The 22,724-nt window shown below is 40.0% G+C and overlaps 1 protein-coding gene across 2 annotated transcripts in view; it reads left to right on the forward strand.

Moving 5' to 3' along the window:
• MRPL13 (mitochondrial ribosomal protein L13) overlaps positions 1-21,442 on the forward strand; it is a 32,566-nt gene extending 11,124 nt beyond the window's left edge. The window contains exons 5-8 of one of the 2 annotated variants that reach the window (XR_011807354.1): positions 3,420-3,506; positions 3,837-3,958; positions 6,078-6,442; positions 20,067-21,442. Coding sequence is in view for 1 of the 2 variants with exons in the window: in XM_027452649.3 (XP_027308450.2) it covers positions 3,420-3,506; positions 3,837-3,958; positions 20,067-20,091 (234 nt within the window). In the remaining variant the exon portion in view is untranslated. The remainder of the gene's footprint in view (positions 1-3,419; positions 3,507-3,836; positions 3,959-6,077; positions 6,443-20,066) is intronic. The other variant, XM_027452649.3, reaches the window with a different exon arrangement.
• The last annotated feature ends 1,282 nt before the right edge of the window (positions 21,443-22,724 follow it).

Here is a 22,724-nt window from a genome sequence, read left to right on the forward strand (position 1 = left end):
AAAGCCTGTTTTCTTTCCATAGAGGAAAGTAAAACATCATGGATACAATGTACATATGTACATACATAAAGCCTGTTACTGAAACACTGCATAGTGCATTTTCTTGCACTAAATAAATATGTTTATTTTTTAATTAAGTAGAGCAAAACTTGCATATGCCTACTAATCCAGACTTTGAAGTTAGTCTGGCACAGAGGGGGGCTGTTGTATGGAAGCCGGTATCTTAAAACATCTAAGTAAGACTTGCAGCTGGGTGGGTCTTTGACTTCAAATATAAATACTTCCTTGTTTAAAAAAAAAAATCTTAATCCATTTCTTACATGAATTTGTAAGGTATAGATATTAATTTAAAGAACAAATGAAACTTCTATGTTTTTAGGTGCTGCAGGTGGAAGACAGGATGACATGCAGTGGAAGTTCAGTTCACCGATGACCCAATTATTCCTATGGCAGTATTAAGGGCAATCACTTTTGCCATACTACTCGTGTGACTCTGTAGAAGTGGATAGGTGAAGTTCTCCTTATTCTTCCTTATTCTTTTATAATACATGTAGTGAAAAAGAACAATATCCTCTTCAGACCAGAAGACAAAGAACTGGTAGGAGGAAGATACAATGTCAAACTGTATCTCTGGAGAAATTCATACCTGAAATTGTTCTAGTGTTTTTTTCACTAGGGCCTGTCAATAATCACACTGTATCATTCTCTGGAGTGGCCTTGTCCTTTCCATGTTCTATATAGAGATGCTTCCTGGTGGTTATCAAGCTCAGTTAAATGTAAGTTGGGAAGTGGGAGAGACTATGCCAGGGAAGTCCAGTTTCCAGCTGTGTACCAGGCAGGCTGGTATCATCTGCTTAGCAGTGTTAAAAAAAAAAAAAGGTGAAAACACTTCCATGTTAGTCTGTTGTCCCCTGAGGCTGTCAGTTCTACAGTGACTACACATTAAAAATATTTCTTGGTTGTTTAACTTGGAAAAAAAAAAAATCAGTCATTCTTTTCCAGAGTGACTTTTTAGTAGACACCTTGTTACAACTGGATTGTTCTTTTTATAATGTTTCTTAACAGAAAAGCAATTGGATCAGATTTATCAAGCAGGTGTGTCTACAAGCAGGGTAGACCAGCAGCTCGTCTAGTTCAGTGACTTGTTCCAGCAGGTGTCTGTGCCACATGCTGCAAGGAAGATGAAAAATCTGGCACAAACATCAGTTGCTTGAAGAAGTTAAATATTTAATAACGTTCAATGAAGTATTTTGAAGTCTCTTTACTGGAGTGAAATCATGCACAGGGTCAAACGTGCAATATGTGACTTGCAGATACGTGGAGATAGTTATTTAATGAACTAACACTGGTTCTGTCACAATCTCAAGTAATTTTTAGATAAAGAAAAAAATCCCTACTGTTAGGCAACATGTTATGAAGCTTCTGTACCCATTGTTTTAGATCTAATATATTTTGAATTTTGCTTTCTGTTTTTTGTGTTTGTTTTTTTCTCTTTTTAGCCAAATAAGTGTACAAAATGGGAATTACTATGGCAAAAGGGCTGCTCAAAATGAGCTGTTGGTAATATCCACATGTATTCTCGCAGTGTTCCTGTGTCTCACCTCATATTTCAGTATGCAGTGAAGGTTTATTTTCTATCTTACCTTTGTCACATGATGTGTTGACAACAAACTGTGGTTTGCTGTGAAAACATGAATGGTTTTCACCTTTAAAACATTAGCTTTCATCTTACATTTTTTAATAGTTGTTATTATTTTTTATTAGAGAATGTATCAACGCTATAGATTACCCTGCCTGACCTGATGTATTGCTTCTGTTATCTCAGTTCATTCTGCTTGTCCACAGATCTGTGGTATTGGCAGCATAACATCCAAAAATCTTCATGATGTTGAGACCTCAGAGTTTCTCAAGGCATATAGTGTATGTTTGTGAGGATCTTGACACAACATTATTGTGTCTTAAGTTCTGTCCCCAACCTACAAATAGCAAAATGAAAAAAAAATATTGGGGCCAAACTGAGTGTTCACTAATTTTGGAATCCAAAACAGGTGGAGTGGGTTTACTTCTGCTTGAAAAATTGCATGTTGGTCTACTCCTAAATGATGTGCTACCCTTCCTAAAGCCCCTTCTGTCTCGTACCTTTGCGTGCCTTGTTTTATGTACAAAAATATTCCCCTTCTGGCTGGAGTCCTAAACACTGTGTTTCATGTTTAAATTACAGCCATCTATATTGGAGTCCAAGAGAAATCATAAAGAATTATGTTACTTTTCTACAAGCATCATCTAGTGTAGATGCACAAATTCTATTCCTTTCTGATGCTCAAAAGTGGGTTTGTTCATCTGGAACTAATAGCAAGGGAATAAATCATACATATGTACAATGTGATCATGATGCTGCATCTTGTTATATCATCTCTTACAGAAACGTCTAACACAGCAAATAACAACGTTTAAACTAAATGCTGAGGCCACTTGGTAGATTTATTAGAGCCTAATTCCTTTTTTTTTTCAACTATGGTGTTGTGGTTTAGCCCGTCAGGCAGCTAAGCACCACAGAGCTGCTTGCTCCATCTCTCCTTCCCCACAGTGGGACAGGGGAGAGGAGGGAAGTAAAGCTTGTGGATTGAGATAAAGAAAATTTAATAGGACAGAAAAAGAAGGGAAAATAAGAATTACGATAAAGCAGTGTACAAAGTAAGTGATGCACAATGCAGTTGCTCACCACCCACTGACTGATACCCAGTGAGACCATGGCACCCCACCAGTCCCCCCAGCTGTCACTGCTGAGCACGATGCCCTGTGCTGTGGGATGTCCCTTTGGGCATTTGGGGCCAGCTGTCCTGGCTGTGTCCCCTCCAGCTCCTGGAGCACCCCCAGCCCCTCGCTGGCAGGGCAGCACAAGGATCTGGGAAGTCCTTGGCTCTTGGTGAGCACTGATCTGCAACAACTGAAACTGGTGTGTTATAGCATTGTTCTCATCCTAAATCCAAAATACAGCACCATACCAGCTACTCGGAAGAAAATTAACTCAATCTCAGATAAAACCAGGACAGATTTTTATATAAATGTATAATCTAATACCAAAATAAGGAGTTAATGGAAGCCTCTTAATTCGTTTCAAGTTGCACGATTATGTGCAGTCACCCACAATGCAAAATACAGCTCTAATTTCTAAGCAGAATTTTTCAATATGACTGTTAGAGTAAGAGTTTATACAACTGAGAGTAAGTGTTCCTTCTTCCAAAACAGTAAACCTGTAATGCTTTCTTACTGTGGTGCCAGAGTTTCTCAATGTGGAAGAAGTTGACTGAAAAGAGGTTGAAAGACTGGTAGAATGGGCAGAGGGAAACACGGCTTGCCTTTTTCATGTTATTTGTAAGCAGTCTGATTTTTTTTGTTACCATGTTCTCTTTCCTCAGATCGTCAAGCTAGCTGTTTATAGAATGCTTCCAAAAAACCTCCAGAGAAGAACTATGATGCAGAGGTTGCACCTGTTCCCAGAAGATGTAAGTAGTCACACAGTTACATTTTCATTCCTTTTTCCTTTGGAGGTAAAGAGGGATCATTATCAACAGCAAAACTTTATTTATAAGGTAAATTAAGAAAAATCAAGCCGCTTTTTATTTATGTATCTAAAAATACTTTTATATATTGATGCTCTTTTCTTTACGTCACAAAATTGTGAGATCTAAGACACGCATGAGATAGTTTTGTGAGTTTAGGCTTCATGTGACATGAAAAATGAAGTAGGGTTGATAAATTTTGGTCTGGATTTGGGAAGGATCGAGGTGTTTTATAAACCATCAGGTAGCTAAGACTGTTCTCATTCACCACAGGTTATCCCAGAAGATATAGAGAAGAATCTTCTCCAAGAGATTCCTCAACCACGTGCAGTCCCCAGGAGGTTAGATGAATATACACCAGAAGAAATCGCTGCCTTTCCAAGGGTTTGGACTCCGTAAGTATCTTAGATTTTTAAAATGGACACTTGGACTGAGTAAATACTGTGTTGGCTCTTCACACTGAGTAACAAAAAAGGAATTTTTTTTTTCTTCATGCCACGTGTTTTTGGTGGGAGGAGATCATTCAAGCAAAGAATGTTCATATCGGGGGGCGGAGCCAATTTTTTCATATTTCTTGCCTTTTTTAAAATCTAAAAAATTATTTTAAGTAAAGCTGTTCTGATCTTCATGAAAATGTAGTTGAGTAAATGCTTACTCAGTTATCCTACTTGAGTTGTCAACTGGTAGTCATAGCCAAAGGAAACACTGTGCAGTTCTGTGAGGGAATGATTCATTTTAATTAAAAAATAATAATCTATAAAAGAATCTTCAGATTTTCTCTAGAGGAAGGGAAAGAATTCTGCTAAACTAGACCTTGGAGAATGGGTCTTTGGCAGGGATCATACTACGTGTTTATTTTGATAAATAATTTCTTTTCAGTGCACAAAACCAGTTCCACAGTAGTTGTGTGGCATGTTGAGTGTTTGTGGTTTGTTTTATACCACCGCATGAGTCAACCTGAAAATAATGAAAATAATGCATTATAGTTGGGACATCTTCTGCTTAGTACTAGTGTGATCTTTTTCTTGTGGTCATTCTGAGAGCCCTAATACTGGGTTTCCTTTAAACGTCAAAGCCAGAGAGTGGGAATGAAGCAAGTGGACTAGAGTTGTCTTCCAAACAAGCAGGACCAACTTGTGCTCTTCTGCTTGTTTTCAGCATGTAGAATTTGATAGGATTTTTGGTAAGGAAAGCTTAAACATCTGCCGACTGTTATATGGAAGACACCTAAAGTAAGTGTGGTCTGCAGGTCTCTAGGCATTCATTTGTGACAGTGTTTGCTTAATGTGGGTTGGCTTAGGTCTTTTAAGGAAGGACATTGACAGCTGAAGATGATTTTGGAAATTAGTTACATCTTGTAGTACTTTTCCTGGGTAATACTTTCAAAAATGTAATTAAAATAAACAAACAAAACATTGTAATTAGGCTCCTGGTTCCAGAAGATGCTGAAATAAAGCCTGTGCATCAGTTCAGACTGAGGCTCCTCAGTATTGCAGCCTCTGCTGTAATGGGATGAAGTCCAGTAATGCTTTAAGACCTCTTCTGGGTGGACATAGGTAGACTGATCTTGATTTTCTTTCCGATTATGTCAGCATGCACGTTGCTGTGTTGTTTTTATTACAACTGGATGCACTTGAAAACACAGAGATCTGTCTCATGGTTCCTGTGAGATCTCATTGGATTCACCCTGAAGAAGTTCCAACTCTGCTCAAATGAGCAGAATTCTGCACTGCATTAGAGTACAGCTGAGGAACTGCTCACGCGGTGTGGTGTACTGTACTCTCATGGAACCGTCTTTAGTACTTAGGCTGACACCGATTATTACATGATAACTTAGCAGTGAATAAGAATTTGGCACTTAGATTGAACTAGCTAATTGGGAGTGTCCCTTCCATCAGAGAAAACACGCTACCAGAGCGTTGGAAATGCTTTTCTTTGTTCCCACACGCTGCTGTAATCTGCATGAGTTCATCTTCTCAGCGCTGGGCCACCCTTATTGAGTTGATTTATAGCTGTATGTGGCTGAGAACCTGATGCCTTCTAGTTTAGTAATTCCTGTCAAATTAAGTCCCCTAATAATTTCATGTCAGCATTGAGGAGGCTTCCCTCTTCCCCCATTTCTTTGCTGTGCGGTCTCATCCTGATCAGTTCTGGGGAAGTGCTCTCTGTACAAGTCTTTTCCTCCATGCCAGTTACGGAGGTCGGGCAGTGCTGGTGCCACAGAAGCCCTCCAACTGCCTCAGGTTTGGTGGCTTTCAAATGTGATCGCAGTGCTGCTTCTGTGGGATGAGTGGGTGACTTTGGTGGGCATTTGTGGTGAGAAGAACCAGGGAATAGGAGGACCTGGAGGGGAAAAAAGAGCTCTGGAACAAGAGTGTGTCAGAGCACTGGGTTCCCCTTCAGCCAGCTGCACTAGCTAGGGCCTGTTTAAAGGCAAGAGGACATAGCTAACCCTGCTGCTGTTCCTTTGCCCTGTGTATTTTGTGCTCCTCATACCTTCTTTTCTGCTCTAAGGAACTGCTAAGTCCAAGCAGAGAGAGGAAGAATGGAAGTGGTCATCTCCCATCTCTGCTGGCCTCAGGGTGCATCGGTGTTGCCACTGCTGCAATTCTGGCTTCTTGTCCTGGCCTGCAACCAGCCCATAATAGATGTTGGATACTGGTGTCAAACAGATGAGCTCAAATTTAACTTCCAGCTCACTTTGATATTGGGCAGAGTTTCCAATCTGGACTAATGAGAAAAACAATCGTGTTTTTCTTCCTGACTGAGGGAATAGAAGTATCACGGTCATTCTGCAGCACTGACAGTGCGGTGGGGATCTGACTCTCGTTGTGAAATAAGAGGATTGAGCAAATTTGGTGAAATAACTTTCTGATTTGGTAAGTAAAACACCGAAGTCTGTAAAGGGGGACTTACTGTGAATCGTAGCACTGTTCTCTCGTTAAAGTGCCAGCTGGAGTATCTTAGAATAGACAGCTTTACAGTGAAGGCACTAAAAGGAAGGCTGTATAAATACCAAGCTGTACGAAACTCTGCTCTGAACTTTTCCAGTGGGAGCCCATGGAAGAAGTCGTGTGCGCTTTATTCCTGTCAAAGACTGTAGAAGCAACAAAGATAGAAGTATTTACATGTTTGTTTGTTTTAATGGTGTCAGCTTTTTTAGAGGCATATAGCAAAGAGAATGTTTTTTTAAATGAGCCAAAAAATGGACAAGTTACTGTAGGCAGCTTTGCACAACAAACAAAAGAGAAGATGGAATAAGGCTGTATAAATGGGATAATCTGCAGTTTGTGTTGTACCGAAAAACAACATCAAAATTGTTTCAGAAGGGTTTTAAAAGGGAACATTGGTTTGTTTGTTTTTTGTTTGTTTGTTTTTTAAACAGCTGTTCTCAAACACTGACAGGACTTGAAATCCAAACGTTGCGCTAACACATCTGTATCTTGGATTGCAAAACTGACTTTCTCTTCAGGTTCTGAGTGATTTTATTCTTTCCCAGCTGACAGGCTGCCCAGAGAGAATGGGGAATCTCCAGCCTTGGAGATGCTCACAACTTGGCTGTGCAGCGTCTGAGCAACCTGATACGATGCTGAAGTTAGTCCTGCTTTGAGTTGGGGACCTGTGGTCCTTTCCAGTGCGAATTGTTATATGGTTCTCTATCTTTTATGAATTATACAGACACACGTAGTAGAGTATTATTTTAATAATCTATGTTTAAAAAACCCAAAGTATTTTTTATCAGGAGTGTTAGGTCTATTCAGCTTTTCATTTGTTACTCTCTAACAGAGTCTTACAAGTGTGGGTGTGAGCACAAAGATGAACAAATAGCCTTCCGTTGTTCTCTGTGTCCTGTACTTGAACTGCATTTGGGATATGTAGGGGCTGTACATTGACTGCTGTGTGCTTCAATTTGTGAGCTTCTGCAGAGCTCGCTGGTAGCTTCCAATCAGTGAGAGCAGAACTTGCGATTAACCAGAATATCAAGGGTTCATAAAAACTGTACTTTTTTTTTTTTTTCAGATGGTTTTAATAAGTCTCCCTGCCTTAAGTGATTTTTGTTTCTATCCTTCATGAAGTTCTGACCCAGCCACTGGCCACTGTTTGACAAAAGACAGAGGTTGAAGAGAATGAAAAGTGATTAAAAAATAAGGAGAGGGAGATTCTTTGTGTCACGCCTTCTTTTTTTTTTCCTAGAAGAAAAAGATTTAGTTGATATTATCCCTTTAAAAATAGTTGTATCCTTCAATGGAAAAGATCAAATTTAAAACCATAGCTAGATGAAAAGTATTTAAGGACATAAAGGAAAATACAATTATGACAAGAAAATTAATGTTTAAGGTTTTATGTTAAAATTTATGCCCCAAAAATGTACCTTACTGAATATAAAAGTCGTAAGACAGATAATAGGAAACAAATACAAGTTCAGTGCATGGGAAGAAGTTGCTAGCATTAGGAAGAAAGGAGCCTTTTTCTATTTAATCTGAAGTGGTATGTAAATAATTTTCGTTCTGAGTGTGAGGAGAACATGCTCAGTGTTACGGTTTCAATGGACTTTCTTCCTGCGTTTTTATTACAATGTCTTGCTACGGATGGTTTTTAAAGGGTATTTTTCTGTAATTGGAGACTGATGCTGTAGACAAATATACAATATCCAAGTTGAGCCACGGAGTAATGGTTTTTAAGGAAAGCAGAGGTCTCAGTGTGGAAACCTAGCCAACAGTTTGTGTTTTTCAGAGGGGGCAGCCTTCCCATCACTCCTCCTTCCAGTGCCACACGGTTCATGATGGGACAACAGGCTGGTTTCTGCTCCATGAAAACAGGGAATTTCTGAATATTTCCAGTGAGAGGGATTTTATTTGAGCATTCTTTCCTTTTAGCCTTAACCTGAACCAGTTGGCTTCCCAAATGGTGCAGAGCTGCTCTCTTAGATCTTTGATGGAGAGAGGTCTGAAATAACAGTGGTGAAAAACCTTGTAGGTGCGGGGAAGTGAAACTGTGTCTTTCCAGGCAGATTTAAAGGGGAGAAAGATCAAAAACCAGTTCCTTTGACCGAGTCTGAGCTTTTTTTCCACAGGTTCTTACCGTGAATGAACCATTATTGCAAGGGTGTTTGAGGTTTCAGATCAGATGGTTTTTAATGGGCTTCAAACAGAAACCATCACAAAATTCACCAATCGTGTATGACTAAACAAACAGTTACGTTTCATACCTGTCTTCTAAAGGCAGGAATACATCAGATTTATGTGTAAATTTTCCCGTTAAATGCCATCTAAAAGTTGTTTAGCCGACTGCATAGATATGTTTTCAGACAGTAAACTTCTAAAGGCAGGAAATTTAGTTTTGAAGAAGCCTTTTAAAATCACTCGGACAAAAATGTTACCAAATACATAGAAGACCTCTGTGTTGTTCTAGCTAGATGGATACACTCCTAAGAGTTTCCCTTGAGGAAGCAGAGCATGCTGACTTCCAGGAGAGCTCTCAGGCTGTTGCTGGTGTGCATAGTGAGTGCCTGTTCTCCTGCCAGGCTTTATAGGAGCTCTCCGTGGACCTCGCTCCGGGCCAGACAGCCTCTCACTTGTCTTTCTGGAAAAGAAGTCCTTGCAGGCTTTTGACATTTTTAAAACTTGAGGTATTGTAAACTCTGAAACTTGGTTTAAGAAAACCAAACACCTTCTTAATGTTTATGTTTGAGTAACTTGCCTGATTCCTGGCCCCCTTCTAGGTAGGGGGGTTGCAGAGCCTGATGTGAAGCCATAAATTCGTTTCAGCAGAGCAGTGTGGGTTGGGCACAGTCCCAGTTCTGACACTGAATGTCACCCATATGCTGATCTGTGTGGCATGGCACACAGGTTCCTGTTCATTCATTAGCAGCACTCTGTGGCTTTGAAAACAGAAAAATGCCATGTTCTGGGGAAGAAATGTTTGTAGATGATGAAACACGAGCGTGGGACACCTAGGAATGGTGGATGTCTCTGAGAACCCTATTACGTGTTCTGTGCCAATGATATCGTGGTCATAACTTCCTTCTGCAGTTCTTCCCTGGCTTTCTCTTCCTCAAAGCCAGCCTTGCCAACCCTAGGAACCTGAAGTCTACTGCTGATGTTAGTGAGTAGCTTTGTAGGTACTGGTAGACTGAAAGGCTCTCACATTAAGAGATCTTCTCAGCCACGGTTCTCCCTTCTGTTTGTAGTCTTACAAGGTAACTGAAACAATAGTTACCTTGCCCAGTTGTACAGTTTCTGGTGTAAGTTCCTATTTGTGATCATTACATCCAAGAAATAATTTGGGTAGTAAGATATGAAAATGAAGCCAGAGATATCCTGGTTATGTGGCTGAACTGATGTTATGAAGGTCATATAGTGCTTGCGGTCTTAATTCATGAAGTTTTTTGGCTGTTAATTTCGTTATTTTAGATACACAAATGACAGTTGGAGTATCTCCAGTGGTGGGCTGTGTCACAAACATCATAACTTTCATTTAATACCAATAATTAATTTATTTAAATTAATTTAATATCTGTAAAATATTTTTTGTTCTACAGTGAAATAAACATAAGGTACGGTATATGAAAAAGAATGGGGTGTTTGTTACTCCAAGTATCTGAAGAAGCTCAGTGAAGACCTGCACCAAAGATGGTGAGGACTTGAGCTACTTTTGTAAGGGCCCGCTCAGGTTTATAAATGTGTTCTTCCAGCCGTTTTTGTAGTTTGTCCAAACTGCAGTGCCTGTGGTTGGTGTGTGCAGTGCCTCCCGTGCTCGTGCTTTTCTTCTCACCTTGGGTGTTTGTGTAACAGGAACAAGTACTGCCCCTTCGGCTTGAGTGCCTATCTCTCAAAGAGCAGGGTTGGCAAGTATCAGTGATCAGAGCTGCGATGGCCAACACAAACTTCTGTGAAAGACTTGAGCTGAGCCAGGCTTAGTTTTTCCTAAAAACACAAACTGGTTAGACGAGGAAAAAGCTCTCCTGCCAATATAGCCCAATCCTGTTCCAATGTACTCTTGGAGGAATCCCTCTGGAAGTTCATTTTCTGTGGCTTTTTTGGTTCTTGGTAGGAATTCCAGTAACTAGCTGTAAATCATTAACCCCCATTAAAATTTGAGAATTATCACTGGTAACTTTTTTTTATAGTAAGGGCATAAAAATATCCCACAATTTCGTGTTGCTTAGCAGAAGGCTGAAGGTAACCACATCTCATATTTCAGGCTACCAGAGCTGGATCTAAATTCCCGTGGACAAAAAGCCACACACTTGGATACTTAAGAAGAAAATTGCTCCCTTTTACAATAGGTTTTAACTGCAGGAGGCAACTCAATACTGATTGAGAAGGGTCAGTAGCGTAATCATCCTACAAATCTGACAAATCCATATTTAGAGTGTTCAGCCTGTTAAAATTAATTACTGGCTTTTCTCTAGCATGTATAAAATAGCTGATACGACTGATTCTCTTACCCTTTACCTGAGAGCAGCTTACATTGTAGCTAGAGGTAGAGCTGAATGTAAAAGATTTAATAAATGAGTAACTGAAGTTTCACTTCAGCTGCCTGAAGAGGCTTTCAAAAAGAAAATGCTAAAGCTGTTATCCCCTTTCCCCTGAAATCTGTTGATCTCATATATGAAAAAAAAAAAAAAAAAGAGAAACTAAATTAATGGAAATTTGACAAGCAGTATGAGAACAGCTGTATGTGATACTGTTGAACTACTTGCCCAGATGAAAATGGAATTAGAATTTTTTTTAATTACTCTTTTATAGATGTCTAAATGTATTTGCTTTTTTCGCTTCTGGTGGTGACAGAAAGTCTGGAAAGCGTTTCACCGTTCCTTTACCCACTTCTCTGTTTATTTGAAGAATAACGTAATTCTCTGGACAAAGCCAAGTGTACAGTGCTGTTCCTTCTACAGCCCTACAGTTTTTAGTGGAATATATTTTTAAAGAAAACACTTCCACTTGCAAAAAGCATCATCTTGCTAAGATGAAGTTTACATGTACGTTGCACGGATTTAATTCATATCATCTTGCAAACAGAATTCCTATCGTCCAGGTCAAAATCTGGGATCAGTGGCATTTAGGTAGCTTCTTTCAGTTCTGCTTAATTTGTTTTTAGGGAAACTGGGATTGTAAGCAGCTTATTTTAAATTTTAATTAAACCATTCCTCATCTCACTAAGATTACCTAAGTACATATTAGCATTGGGTCAGATAACTTGATTTACGTAGACTTCTTAAAAATCAAAACAAATGCAAGTTCTACGTAGAAAAATCCTGAGATGAAGTTGAGAAGCACAAAAGATTTATCTAAAGCTTTGTATACGCACGGAGGAGTTAGTCACTGTAGGTGATGTTAGAGTACCAAAAAAGCCTCCTTTACTTTGTTTTTAAATGCAGCCTCTGTTATTGTAGATCTCTAAGTAAAATAAGCTATATTTCTAAAAATGTTTATAAACTCAGCTCATAGTCTGTGGGACGACTACGCCAATATGGAAAAGGTTGTTTTGACCCCAAACAGAGCATGAATTTCAGAGTTCAGAATAGGTCAAAGTGCCTATTGGAAATGTAATGATAGTTCAAATACCATTGGTGGTTTCCCTGATTATTTTACCAGAGGCATAGAGCAACTCCGGGCTGGTAGGTACATCTTGAGCAGGCAAACAATTCCGCTCCCCCCCCAGCTGCACACTCAGTTGATGTTTGAGTGTAACTACATAATTTATTTAGAGAGAATGAAAGCCACATCTAATCCGTGGGGTTTGATTTACTGGTGTGATTAGTCAAACAGATGAAATGTAGGCAGAAATTCCCTTCAGCAGTTGTGCACTTACCTTATAGCTATTTACTTTGGCACAACTTGCTAAGAGTACCTGAAAACTACATATTCCTCTTTGTTTTCAAGTAAATTTTGGCTGTGTGTTGAGGTCTGTCCTTTAAGGTTGTCTATAAAAAAAAAAAAAAATCTTAAGATATTGAAAAATTTATAGTTATATTTGCAAAATAATCTTTAAAAGTATGCCAGATAGGCCACAAATTTTCTTCTGTGTTTACTGTGTACCAGTTATATTCAAAACCAAATTAATTGTAGCCTTTTAGCATCAGAGGAGGCTAAAGAAACACCTGTGCAGAATTGCCATTATTAAGGGACACGAGAGGTAAGGCAGAAATTCTCTTGGGTGTGCAGCTGCCTGTCATCAGCTAGCACTAATGCCATGTTCCTGGGGCTGATTCCCTAAATACAGAGAAGGACTTCACAGGTGTCTGCTGTCTGAGTGAGTGGATCAAAGGCTGGCTGAAGACTAGACACTAAGTGGGGTGATCTACCCACCAGATCCTTTCACTAATTGGTCTTCCCCTAAGCTGTTAGAAAACACCGTGCTTATAAACTCTCAGACCCTGTGTGTATGAGCCATTTTTGGTTAACTGCAACACTATTTAAACTACATTTCTTTGGCTGAAAAGCTGTAAAACTCACAAGTTTGGAGAGATTTTATCCCTGTTCTTACAGTTCTTGTCATCTGTATAGGAAAATGGTGCAGAGCTGCTGTAAAACTGCAGCCATCCTGAGGGGTAGCACGCTTAGCTGGCTGGGGAGCTTTCCACTTCTTTGCAGGAAGCAGATAGATTTTAGTAACAACAAAAAAAAAAAAAAAAAGAGAGAGAAAGGAAACAAGCCAGTGGAAAAAACTATCGTAGAAGCTAGAGACCCATAATCCTCTGGCAACAGTAAATCTTACCACATTTTGATAACTTTGAGTTACAACTGATTCTTTGTTTTTTGATAGATAACCAGTGTAAATGGGCAATCCTACCAGGCATGGGACTTTTTAAGTTACAAGTAATACTGAACATAGCATAGACTGTAAATGGAAGAGATGGAGGTATCTTTAGTTCAGGATGGGTATTAGTTGTGTTTTTATTTTTCAAGACACCTGGAGTGCTTTTTCTCATTCGTAGAAATAATGGAGCCTTACCAAAATTCAAACCTACAACTAACCTTTTCAACCTCTGCTTTCACACCACTGCTTTCATCTTAGTGACAGTTTATTAGCGTGCAGCATTAGTTGGCTGTGAGGCACTGACCTTTTACAGGGCTGGTGCGAGGTTCAGTCCTTTCTGAACAGTCATCCGTGGTGGTGGTGAGGTTGCAGAAAGCACAGGGAGCACAGTCTCTCTGGGTCACGTTCCCCAGTGTTGAGATAATTGCCTGCAGGTGAAGAGAAAAATGCAATTTGAGATCTTCAAAGCTTCCCAACCAGGTGTGCATTGCTGCTGAGTCAAGAGCAGGTCACTCCTGCAGTATTGACAATCTTATTCCTTAGCAGAGACTGCCTTGAAAATACTAATTAGGCATCACGAATACATGCTTACAATTGCACGAATGACTGTAAAGACTCTGTGAAATTTGACTTTGTAAAACTTTTATCAAATGCAACATGAAACTATTTTGGAATTGAGATTGTTTATGGAGAGGTGAGCATCCTTTTTTTTTTTTTGAGATTGAAAGAAAACCATGTTGTCAGAAGACATTATCAGCATGTGGTTGAAAAAGCAGGCAGATAACTACATTTTCTCCCAAAAGGAAAAGCATCATCTATTACAAAGTGTTATCAATGCATTTAAAAGCTCAAAGAAACATAATAATTTGGGTTGAAATACATGATTTTGAAGAAGTATTCTAAATTATTAAAAATTTAGATTTTTTTTTTTTAATTTTCTGAAAATCGTAATACTGTAAAGGATTATAAAATAACTAGTTTATATATAAAGCAGGTAACACCATGTATTACAGCAGAGCCTTAACCTTATTTATCTAAGGCGAGTAATGCTATTTTTCATCTGTCTGCTGTGAGGATGGCCTTACAAAGTTTTCAGCTAGGTATTGGGCTACGAAGTTGGCTGCCTGTATATTTTTGGAATTGAGACAGTTCCAGTATTACACAGACCGGTGAGTACTTTGATCTGGCTTTCACAAACAGAGCAACAACGCGCACTCCCCCCGCCCCCTTTATTTTTTCTGAGGATGTTTTAGCTCCTCAGAACATTGCTAGGCAAAGGGAAACCTCTTCCCTGGAAATGTGCTGACAAGGATTTAATAAAGATGGAACTGTGTGACCAGTCTGCTCAGGCTCGATGGAAATAAGTGTTCGCTACGGGAGTTGGAAGTTGAACACATTTCACTTTTGGAAAGGGTCTTTGTTTTGTCCCTTTTGACAAGAAAAATACCACGTCTTGTTGAAGAATATTGAATTTTTGTTGTTGTTGGGGGGGGAGGAGGGATCTCATCAGAGTTGCAGCAAACAGGTTTCTTTGTACTGCTGGTTAGCTTGCCATATTAAGAGCCTGGGCTTACAGCTTTGTGGGCATTTCTTTGGGCAAAAAGGCTGTTGTTAAGTATCATCCATTACTTCTGCCTTCCCATTCTGCTTGTGCAGCAATGGTATAAAGAGCACCAAGGAACTGGCCACGATAACGCTAGCTTTGTTTTGTGCAGCCCATGGACAGGCCTACGTTGGAGTTCTTAGGGAAGCACTTAGGTTGCTCTTCCATGGTATTGTCACCAAAATCCAGTATTGCTTTAGCACAGGTAGTTCAAGCTCCCTTTGGGAAAAATAAATGGGTCCTGCCTCTCTTCACTGACTTTCGAGATGACTTGAAGCGGCTCACCTCCTTAGGCTAAAGCTTGCCAGTGGGAATTCTCTCTTCGGTGTCCAGGCAGATTTCACACACTGTTAGGTTTTTGTCTGAAAAGCAATTCTTACTGTATTAGGGCAGACCAGATTAAAGCTATGTATGTAGGTGAATGGTATCTGAAGCATTTGCACATCTGAATTACCCCTTCCAACTCACCTTTTGAGAGAGAATAAGTCAGTTTTGGGCTTGCGAGGTTTTTCTAATTGTTCTATTGTTTCTTATCACTAGAAATAACCTTGATGTATAAGGTGTCTTCAGGATCCCTTATATACAACGTGTTATTTCTGAAAGTTTAAATAATTAAATCCTTATATAATCTAGGGTTAAATAATTTAAATTCTTATTTCAACCTAAGTTTTAGTCTGCTTCCTACAGAACCATGAATTTGCAGTGTTACAAGGCCACAGTCTAGTGGATGAATTAGAGAAACGTGACGAGGCATTGTGCCTTTTTTTCTTTTTAACTCAGATGATTTATGTAGCATATACAACAGCCGCATACTGCTATCAATGATAGAGCTTCTCTAATGCAAGAGTTATGGTGGAGGCTGAAAAGACACAAATTGTAGGTCATGTAGCTTTCATTTTAATGTTTTAAGGAGACATTTGGCTTATTTTGGTAAATAATTAGACTTATTTTCAGATTTATTTTTTTTAATTCATGGAAAAAGACTCTTGATATTGCACTGTCTCTGAATATTGTAGAATGGATTAACTCTTGCTGAAGCTATCATCATTAATACCTATCATTGCTTAAAAGATAGGAATAACAAGTCTTTTTCAAAATAAAGGTGAATGCAAGCCTCTAAAAATTGACTTATTGGGGTTGAGAAGCTTCGTAGGCTGTTGGTTTACAAAGACGTGTGGTATATTTGTGCGTGTAAGAGAAATCAGATTATAAAATAGACCAGAGTGCTCCTCATGAAAACCTTAGCTTGTGATCTATGATTTTGCTTGAGTTATGACTTGAAGTGGGTTACAGAACAGAGCAGTTTCCTTGTAAATGGGAAACCTTTCTTGGTATATTTGATTTCTTCAACGTTCAAGAGCGTAGGGCTGACATGCATATGAAAAGATAAGGTTTATGTGGCTTACCTCAACTCTGAAGAGTTTTGGGAAGAAGCAAGTGCTGTTACAGTGGGGACCCCTGGGAACCTTCTGTTTTCTGTAGCAAAATCTGAGCCTCTGAATTACACAAATAGACAGGTTTACCTATTTTATAAGGCTCAGTGACTGGATAGTCAGAGTTTTACATCAACTGTATTTCTCTTCTGTTAGCTGTGAGAATGGAAAAATGATTGGGTAGTATAAGAGATTTAAGATCTGTAATCAGACCTTGGGGACAGGTTTTCATTTTCTAACCTGTAAAGTATTTGTGTGGGAAGCGCTGAGATGCATGGCATTATTGGACATTAGTTGCTATTTTGCCTAGAATTTTTTGGCCTGTCTAGATGTTTATGTGCACTGTAAGATGTTAGTGGGACAGATCTTTTTGATGTTCCACTGGCAGGCATCCAATGCACAGCCTACTGTTGCATATTTTCAGTGAACCCATAATACTTTGCCGTTCAGCATTGATTTCAGAGATGCTACTTCACAAATGCTGCCTCCTGTTATCCCCCTTTCTTTGGAGTCTGCTCTCAATGTACAGCAAGTAATTTTTTCCAAGAATGCTACAAATGAAGGCTGGAGTATGGGTGAATTTCCGAGCCATGTCTTCAAGGAGATGCCATTTCCTTTGTCCCAGATGCATGACTTCAGTGCTTTGCTGAGGAAGCACGAGAGTACGACCGTCCAAGAACAACACTTGCATAGATTTATGCACTTTATCAATGAGCAGTTACCCGTTGTTTATCACAAGTGGTTCATAATTCTCTCGGAGTGGACAAGGTTTTTGTGGGTTCATATTCTTCCTTTGACAGTATTTATAACACTTTTTACTAAACGCAGTGTTTCTCAAGGCTTAGCTCTCCTAGTGCCAAGGACTCTAAACACAGAGATTGTGGCCTCCAAATGCCAAGTACCAGTTGGCATAAAAGCCTACTGTGACGTTAGAAAAAGCTTTAAAAACTCTTATATTTGTTCACACAAGTGTTTCAGTGTAGAGAATTTATCCTTTAAGCTTCATTAACTTCGTAAGGCTGCAAACTGAGGCCGGTGTTTTCTGCGTTTAACTTTAAGGCAAGCATTAGGGTTCAAATACCGATTGTGAGCAAGAGAAAAAGGATTTTCACCCCAGAAAAAAAGTACTGTGAGATCCCTAGCTCTGCAGCACTCCAGTGTAACTCCAGATTAAAGCTTTAGATGTGCCAGTCAAAGAAAAATTATAAATAGGAGGACTCTAAAACAGAGTAATAAATATGAGCTGCAAGACAATGATGTCTTTACTGTGCAGGATCTCTAAAATCCTTCAGCATTGGCTCACCTGTCTAGGGTGGATGCGGTGATAAAACTTTTAAGTCACTGCTGAGAATTTTTCAAAATCCCCCTCTCCTAATAGACTGCTAGCATGTGTGTTATGTAGTGAAATGTATATTCGGGCATGCAGGGATTAACGAAAGGTGGAGTATTTTTGTAGATGGACATCCAGGATTCTAGGAGATAGGGACATTTTATGATTCTTTAAAGACAAAGTGGTTTTCATACTGCAAAGTTGTTCTATTTTTTTCACTTTAAAATTCATATAATCGTCAGATTTCCTGTGAGGCACTTGAAATAGTGGGAGGGGTTTTGATCAGATATTGGGAAGAATTTCTTAGTGGAGAGGGTGGCCAAGCATTGCAGCGGGCTGCCTGGGGAGATTGTGGAGTTGTCGTCTCTGGAGGAACCTGAGAGACATCGGGACATGTTTAGTGGTGGACTCATAGGTTGGGCGATGGTTGGACTTGATGGTGTTGAAGGCCCTCTCCAACCTGAATGGTTCTGTGAGGGGCGTTAAACACAGCACTGCTAGCCAGCTGACAGGAGTGCTTGTCCCTCTATGCTTGGTGTTGTTGCGGCCTGTGAATGTGTAGTATCGTAGCATGTGTATTTTGGGGCTCCACAGGGCTTCTCAGAAGGATAAAAAAAAATACTAGAATGCCTCCAAAGGAGGACACCAAAGATGGTGAAAGGACAAGAGGGAATGGCCTGTGAGGAGCAGCAGAGGGTACTGGAATGCAGGAGGCCGAGGGGAGGCCTCATGGCGGCCTGCAGCTCCCTCACAAGGGGAGCGGAGGGGCAGGTGCTGAGCTCTGCGACAGCGCCAGGACCCGAGGGCATGGCATGGAGCTGGGACAGGGGAGGGTCAGGCTGGGGGTTAGGGAAAGGGTCTGCACCCAGAGGTGGTCGGGCACTGGGACAGGCTCCCCAGGGCAGTGGTCACAGCAACGAGCTGCTGGAGTTCACAAAGAATTTGGACAATGCTCTCAGACATGTGGGTTAATTTCTTAGGTAGTCCTGTGTGGAGTCAGGAGCTGGATTCGATGATCCCTGTAGGTTCCTTCCAACTCGGGATATTCTATCATTCCATTGTTTGAAGAATACTACATCTGCAGTGCAGGATTTTAATGACTCACTAAGTATTAGGAGATTTTTGTATGGCTTCTCTGTGGCAGTCTGAACTCTGTCTCCAGAAGGAGCTCCCAAATTCCATTGCTATCTGGTTTTAATTTGCATCGATCAACAAAATTAGTAATAAAATTTATTACCAGTGTCAAGTTGGTTTGGATCCCTGATGCAGATGGCAGTTTCTCCTGCAGTCCAGACTTTGTTTTCATTCAACTTCACAGAAAAGCCACCAATGCAGTATCCCATTACATGTCTACAGAGCTTGCTATTGCATCTCTTATAGCTCCAGCAAGGCACCGTTCATATCTGCCTTTTTTAATTTGTGTCCGAGAGAAGCGATCCGAAGAGCCGAGAGCACACGGCTGCCGTCTTACAGCAGTTTGTATCGCTGCAGGCTGTGTGTGCGCTGCGACGAGCAGCTCCTCGGTGCTATGCACCCGCGGAGCGCATCCAGGGCACGTCAGAGGCCATCAGCCTGCACCGGTCTCTGTTGGAAGCTACAGAGTTAGAGCAGAGCCCCAGCTTTTCTCCAGGATCTGTGAGGGTAGGGACTCCCAGCCTGCCCCAAAACTCAGTATTCTTACATAAAATACTAACCTGGCCTGATCCCATGCCTTGTAGGCACAATGTGGTTTCTACGGCTAGGGGATGTATGGCAGGCAGAGTGGGGGACACACACTTGGAGAGGAAATTGCAGAGGATTACAAGGAGCAGTCTAGTCTGTTGCTCGGATGTTTTCCACATTTTTTATTTAAGAAGGAAGGATTGCAGAATCTTTAAAATCCAAAGTAGATTTTTATTTGTCATCAATTTTAATTATTCTGCTGGGGTTGTGGTTGGGCTGTTACCTTAAAACTCGAAATCTTGTGCAAAGATTACATATGTATAATAGATGTATATAGTATATGCATTATATATATACTTTATATATATACATATTTAAGTGGAGACAAATTAGTAGAAATGTTTAAAGTTATTTTGAGGCTGCATTCAGCCAAAATTGTTCTTTGCTTTGCATAGGGAAGTAGCAGTGGGTTGTAAGAAACACCTTGACCAACTCACTAGCCGTGTCATCTGTACATTCATAGAGGTATTAGTAAAAACTTCTTGATCTGTTCCGTTTTTTTTTATGTAATCTGGAAAATACTCAGCAGCACTAAAACTTCGAGCACAAGAATACGGAAATAAAAATAGATATGGCTATTACTACATCCCTAAAGCAAACCCACTGTAGCTTCCATATATTTTCTTAACAAAGCACTTTTCTTTTTCCAGACCTAAAGATTTTCGAAGGAAGTAATAAAGGAAGAAGAATTGCTATCAGGAATGTGTCTCCTTCTTGAAAAAGAAATCTTCTAACGTGGAAAAAGACACATCTGTGCATCTCAGACATCTCTTCTATACAGAATGTTTTTGTCAGGTACTGGCAAAATCTACTAGGAAAGCTTATAAATATTATTGTATTTGAAACAGCTAAGAATGGGTATTACACTGTTAATATCACCTGTACTTTGTGTTGTATGTTCTGTTATTTGTTAATTAAATGGGTTTTATTACGGTTGTTAAAGAATTGCTATTTTTTTTTTTTTTTAATATTCACATCTCAGGGAAAACCACCTTGTTTCTTGAAATTAGGTTTTTTACTCTAGAAGTTGAAAAACTTGATTTTCACCCAGTAAGGACAGTGAATTATGGATCGAAAACCACTGATTTGACCTGTTTAACCTATTATGGCTGTAGAAGTGATTTTGCATGGTTTTTCTGAAAGCTTTTTCTAGACCCTGGAGTGTACACGTAGTATGAAATGAATGGTGAGATTTTGCTGAATGTGCATCTGTGCAGACCTGTGCTTCCCATAACTTTTTAGGTGAATATGCCCACTGAAAATATTGTAGTGGTGGTGAGCATAAACTTCTGGAGCCAAACAAAATTGAAAAATAAAATAATAAAAAAATAAATAAATAAAACACTAGTCTTCAAAGAAAACAGAGCACATACCCAAATGTGTGTGTGCACATTGTAGTCCTGTTAGATGTAAGAAATATATTAAAATACGCATCTTGGAATGAGAGGGTGGTGTGATTTGTGGTGTCATTTTGTAGGTCCTGTAGGAGTTTTTCTTGACCTTCAGCAGTGTTCTAGAAAGAGTTTTTCTGCTCAGCATGCCTATAGCTTAGTCTCTGCCTTACGATCAAAAAAAAAAAGCATTGGTCACTGACCATGATCTCTCATCCTGAAGCTCTGGCCATCTCTTGATAAGGTGTGCCATATGGTGTGCTTACAGCACTGGAGATAAAGCCGACGGGAAATCAGTCTGTGCTTCCACGAGACCTGTTTGCTCTAGGGAAAGAAGTTGCAGCACTTTACAGTGTCAGGAGATTGAAGGATTCACAGGTGACACTGTCTGCTACACCGAGAACAAGTTTCTCTCTTCCAGATGTGACCAGATCACAGTTGCTTTTCTGCAGGTAACTCTTGAACCAATTCATTGTGTAAATAAATGAATCACTTATTTTTCTACTACTTATGTAGTAGAAGATGCTGATATGTTATCTTCCAAATTTTACAGTGTTTGGTGAAGAAAATTTGTGTTTACTATGTCCGTTTTGTACAAGGATTGTGTAGGAATAAAACCACTGCTTTATTTATGACCTATTTTTCATATAAGTATTTCTTTAGTATTCGAATGGGCTTATCCTGGGAAATACTTCTACCCAGTGAACTTGCCCTACTCAATTTCCAGTTCAGTAACCAAACTCAGTTAAATACTAAAGCATTTTTAAAAGTAAAAGATTAAAATAAACACTTTTTTTTGTGTAAGGACATAGTACATATTTTGTAGTTAAGATTTGGGTGGCATCCACTATCTGTGTGTTACAAACTTCAGTCAGCAACTTCCATTTCTTCGGCTCTCTGGAAAAATATGAGACACTGCTGATAATACAGTGACTGAATTCTGGAGAAAATGTTGACCATATGCGCGCCTCTTACTTTTTTTGGCAAATAATACAAATCCTGAATAATATTTTTATATCTTGGTAGTACCCACCAAACAGTTACTTTTTATTACCAGTGCATACACAGTTAACGGAGGCCCAATGCTACACAGAGTGTTCTGGTAACCCCCAGGCAGCCCCTTCATTTGCTTAATTCACTGCAGGTACTGCCCGTAGGCAGGGATGGAGGCTGGCTGCGCATGCCCTGGTTGGGTGAGTGTCCATGGAGCAGGCACTCCCTGGGCTAGGGGTGCCCCAATTCCCAGCCCAGGTGAGACGGGTGGTGGCTGTGGGGAGTGCAGTGGAAGGAACACCTGCTTTGCAGTATTAAACTTCTCAGGAAAAAAGAACTGGATTGTTTTATATCCATACACAGATATTTACATTTGTACCGAGACAGAGTTTGAGCTTATCAAAACCATGCAATATGCTCTGACCACTGTGTATAACGCAGTGAAAGTTTTGTACTTGGGTGCCAGCACAGGCTCTGGTAAACGCACGTGTGTACCCTTAGCTACACCCATTTCCTTCAATACTCTGTACGGGGGGGTCATCACCAAGTTATCATACATTTTTCACCTTCTGCAAGAAAGTGGTGAGAGATAGGGGTGAGCAAACTAACGGGAAAAAAAAAAAAAAAAAAGGTTAGAAAGGGATCTGGCTTGACATTCCCTGGAATATATGCAGCTAGGAGCAGTGCCGGTATAAATGCTTTGTGTTACTAAAGAGGCTGACAAACTTGAGATTAACACAGTAAAGGTATGCAGCTGTCTCATTTTCCCCATAAGCTAAGAGAGCTTCTGGCAGTGGCCAGAAGCAAACACTGACACATCTTTCCCAGCAGAGCTGAACCTGAAGCTCATTGGGGCAAGCAGGAACACAGTCCTGGGAGCCACAGGTCAGCCTGGCCACGTCACTATAGGGCTGGATTACAGGT

Source organism: Anas platyrhynchos, chromosome 2 (genome assembly GCF_047663525.1).
Source record: "Anas platyrhynchos isolate ZD024472 breed Pekin duck chromosome 2, IASCAAS_PekinDuck_T2T, whole genome shotgun sequence".
NCBI classification, from domain to species: Eukaryota; Metazoa; Chordata; class Aves; order Anseriformes; family Anatidae; genus Anas; species Anas platyrhynchos.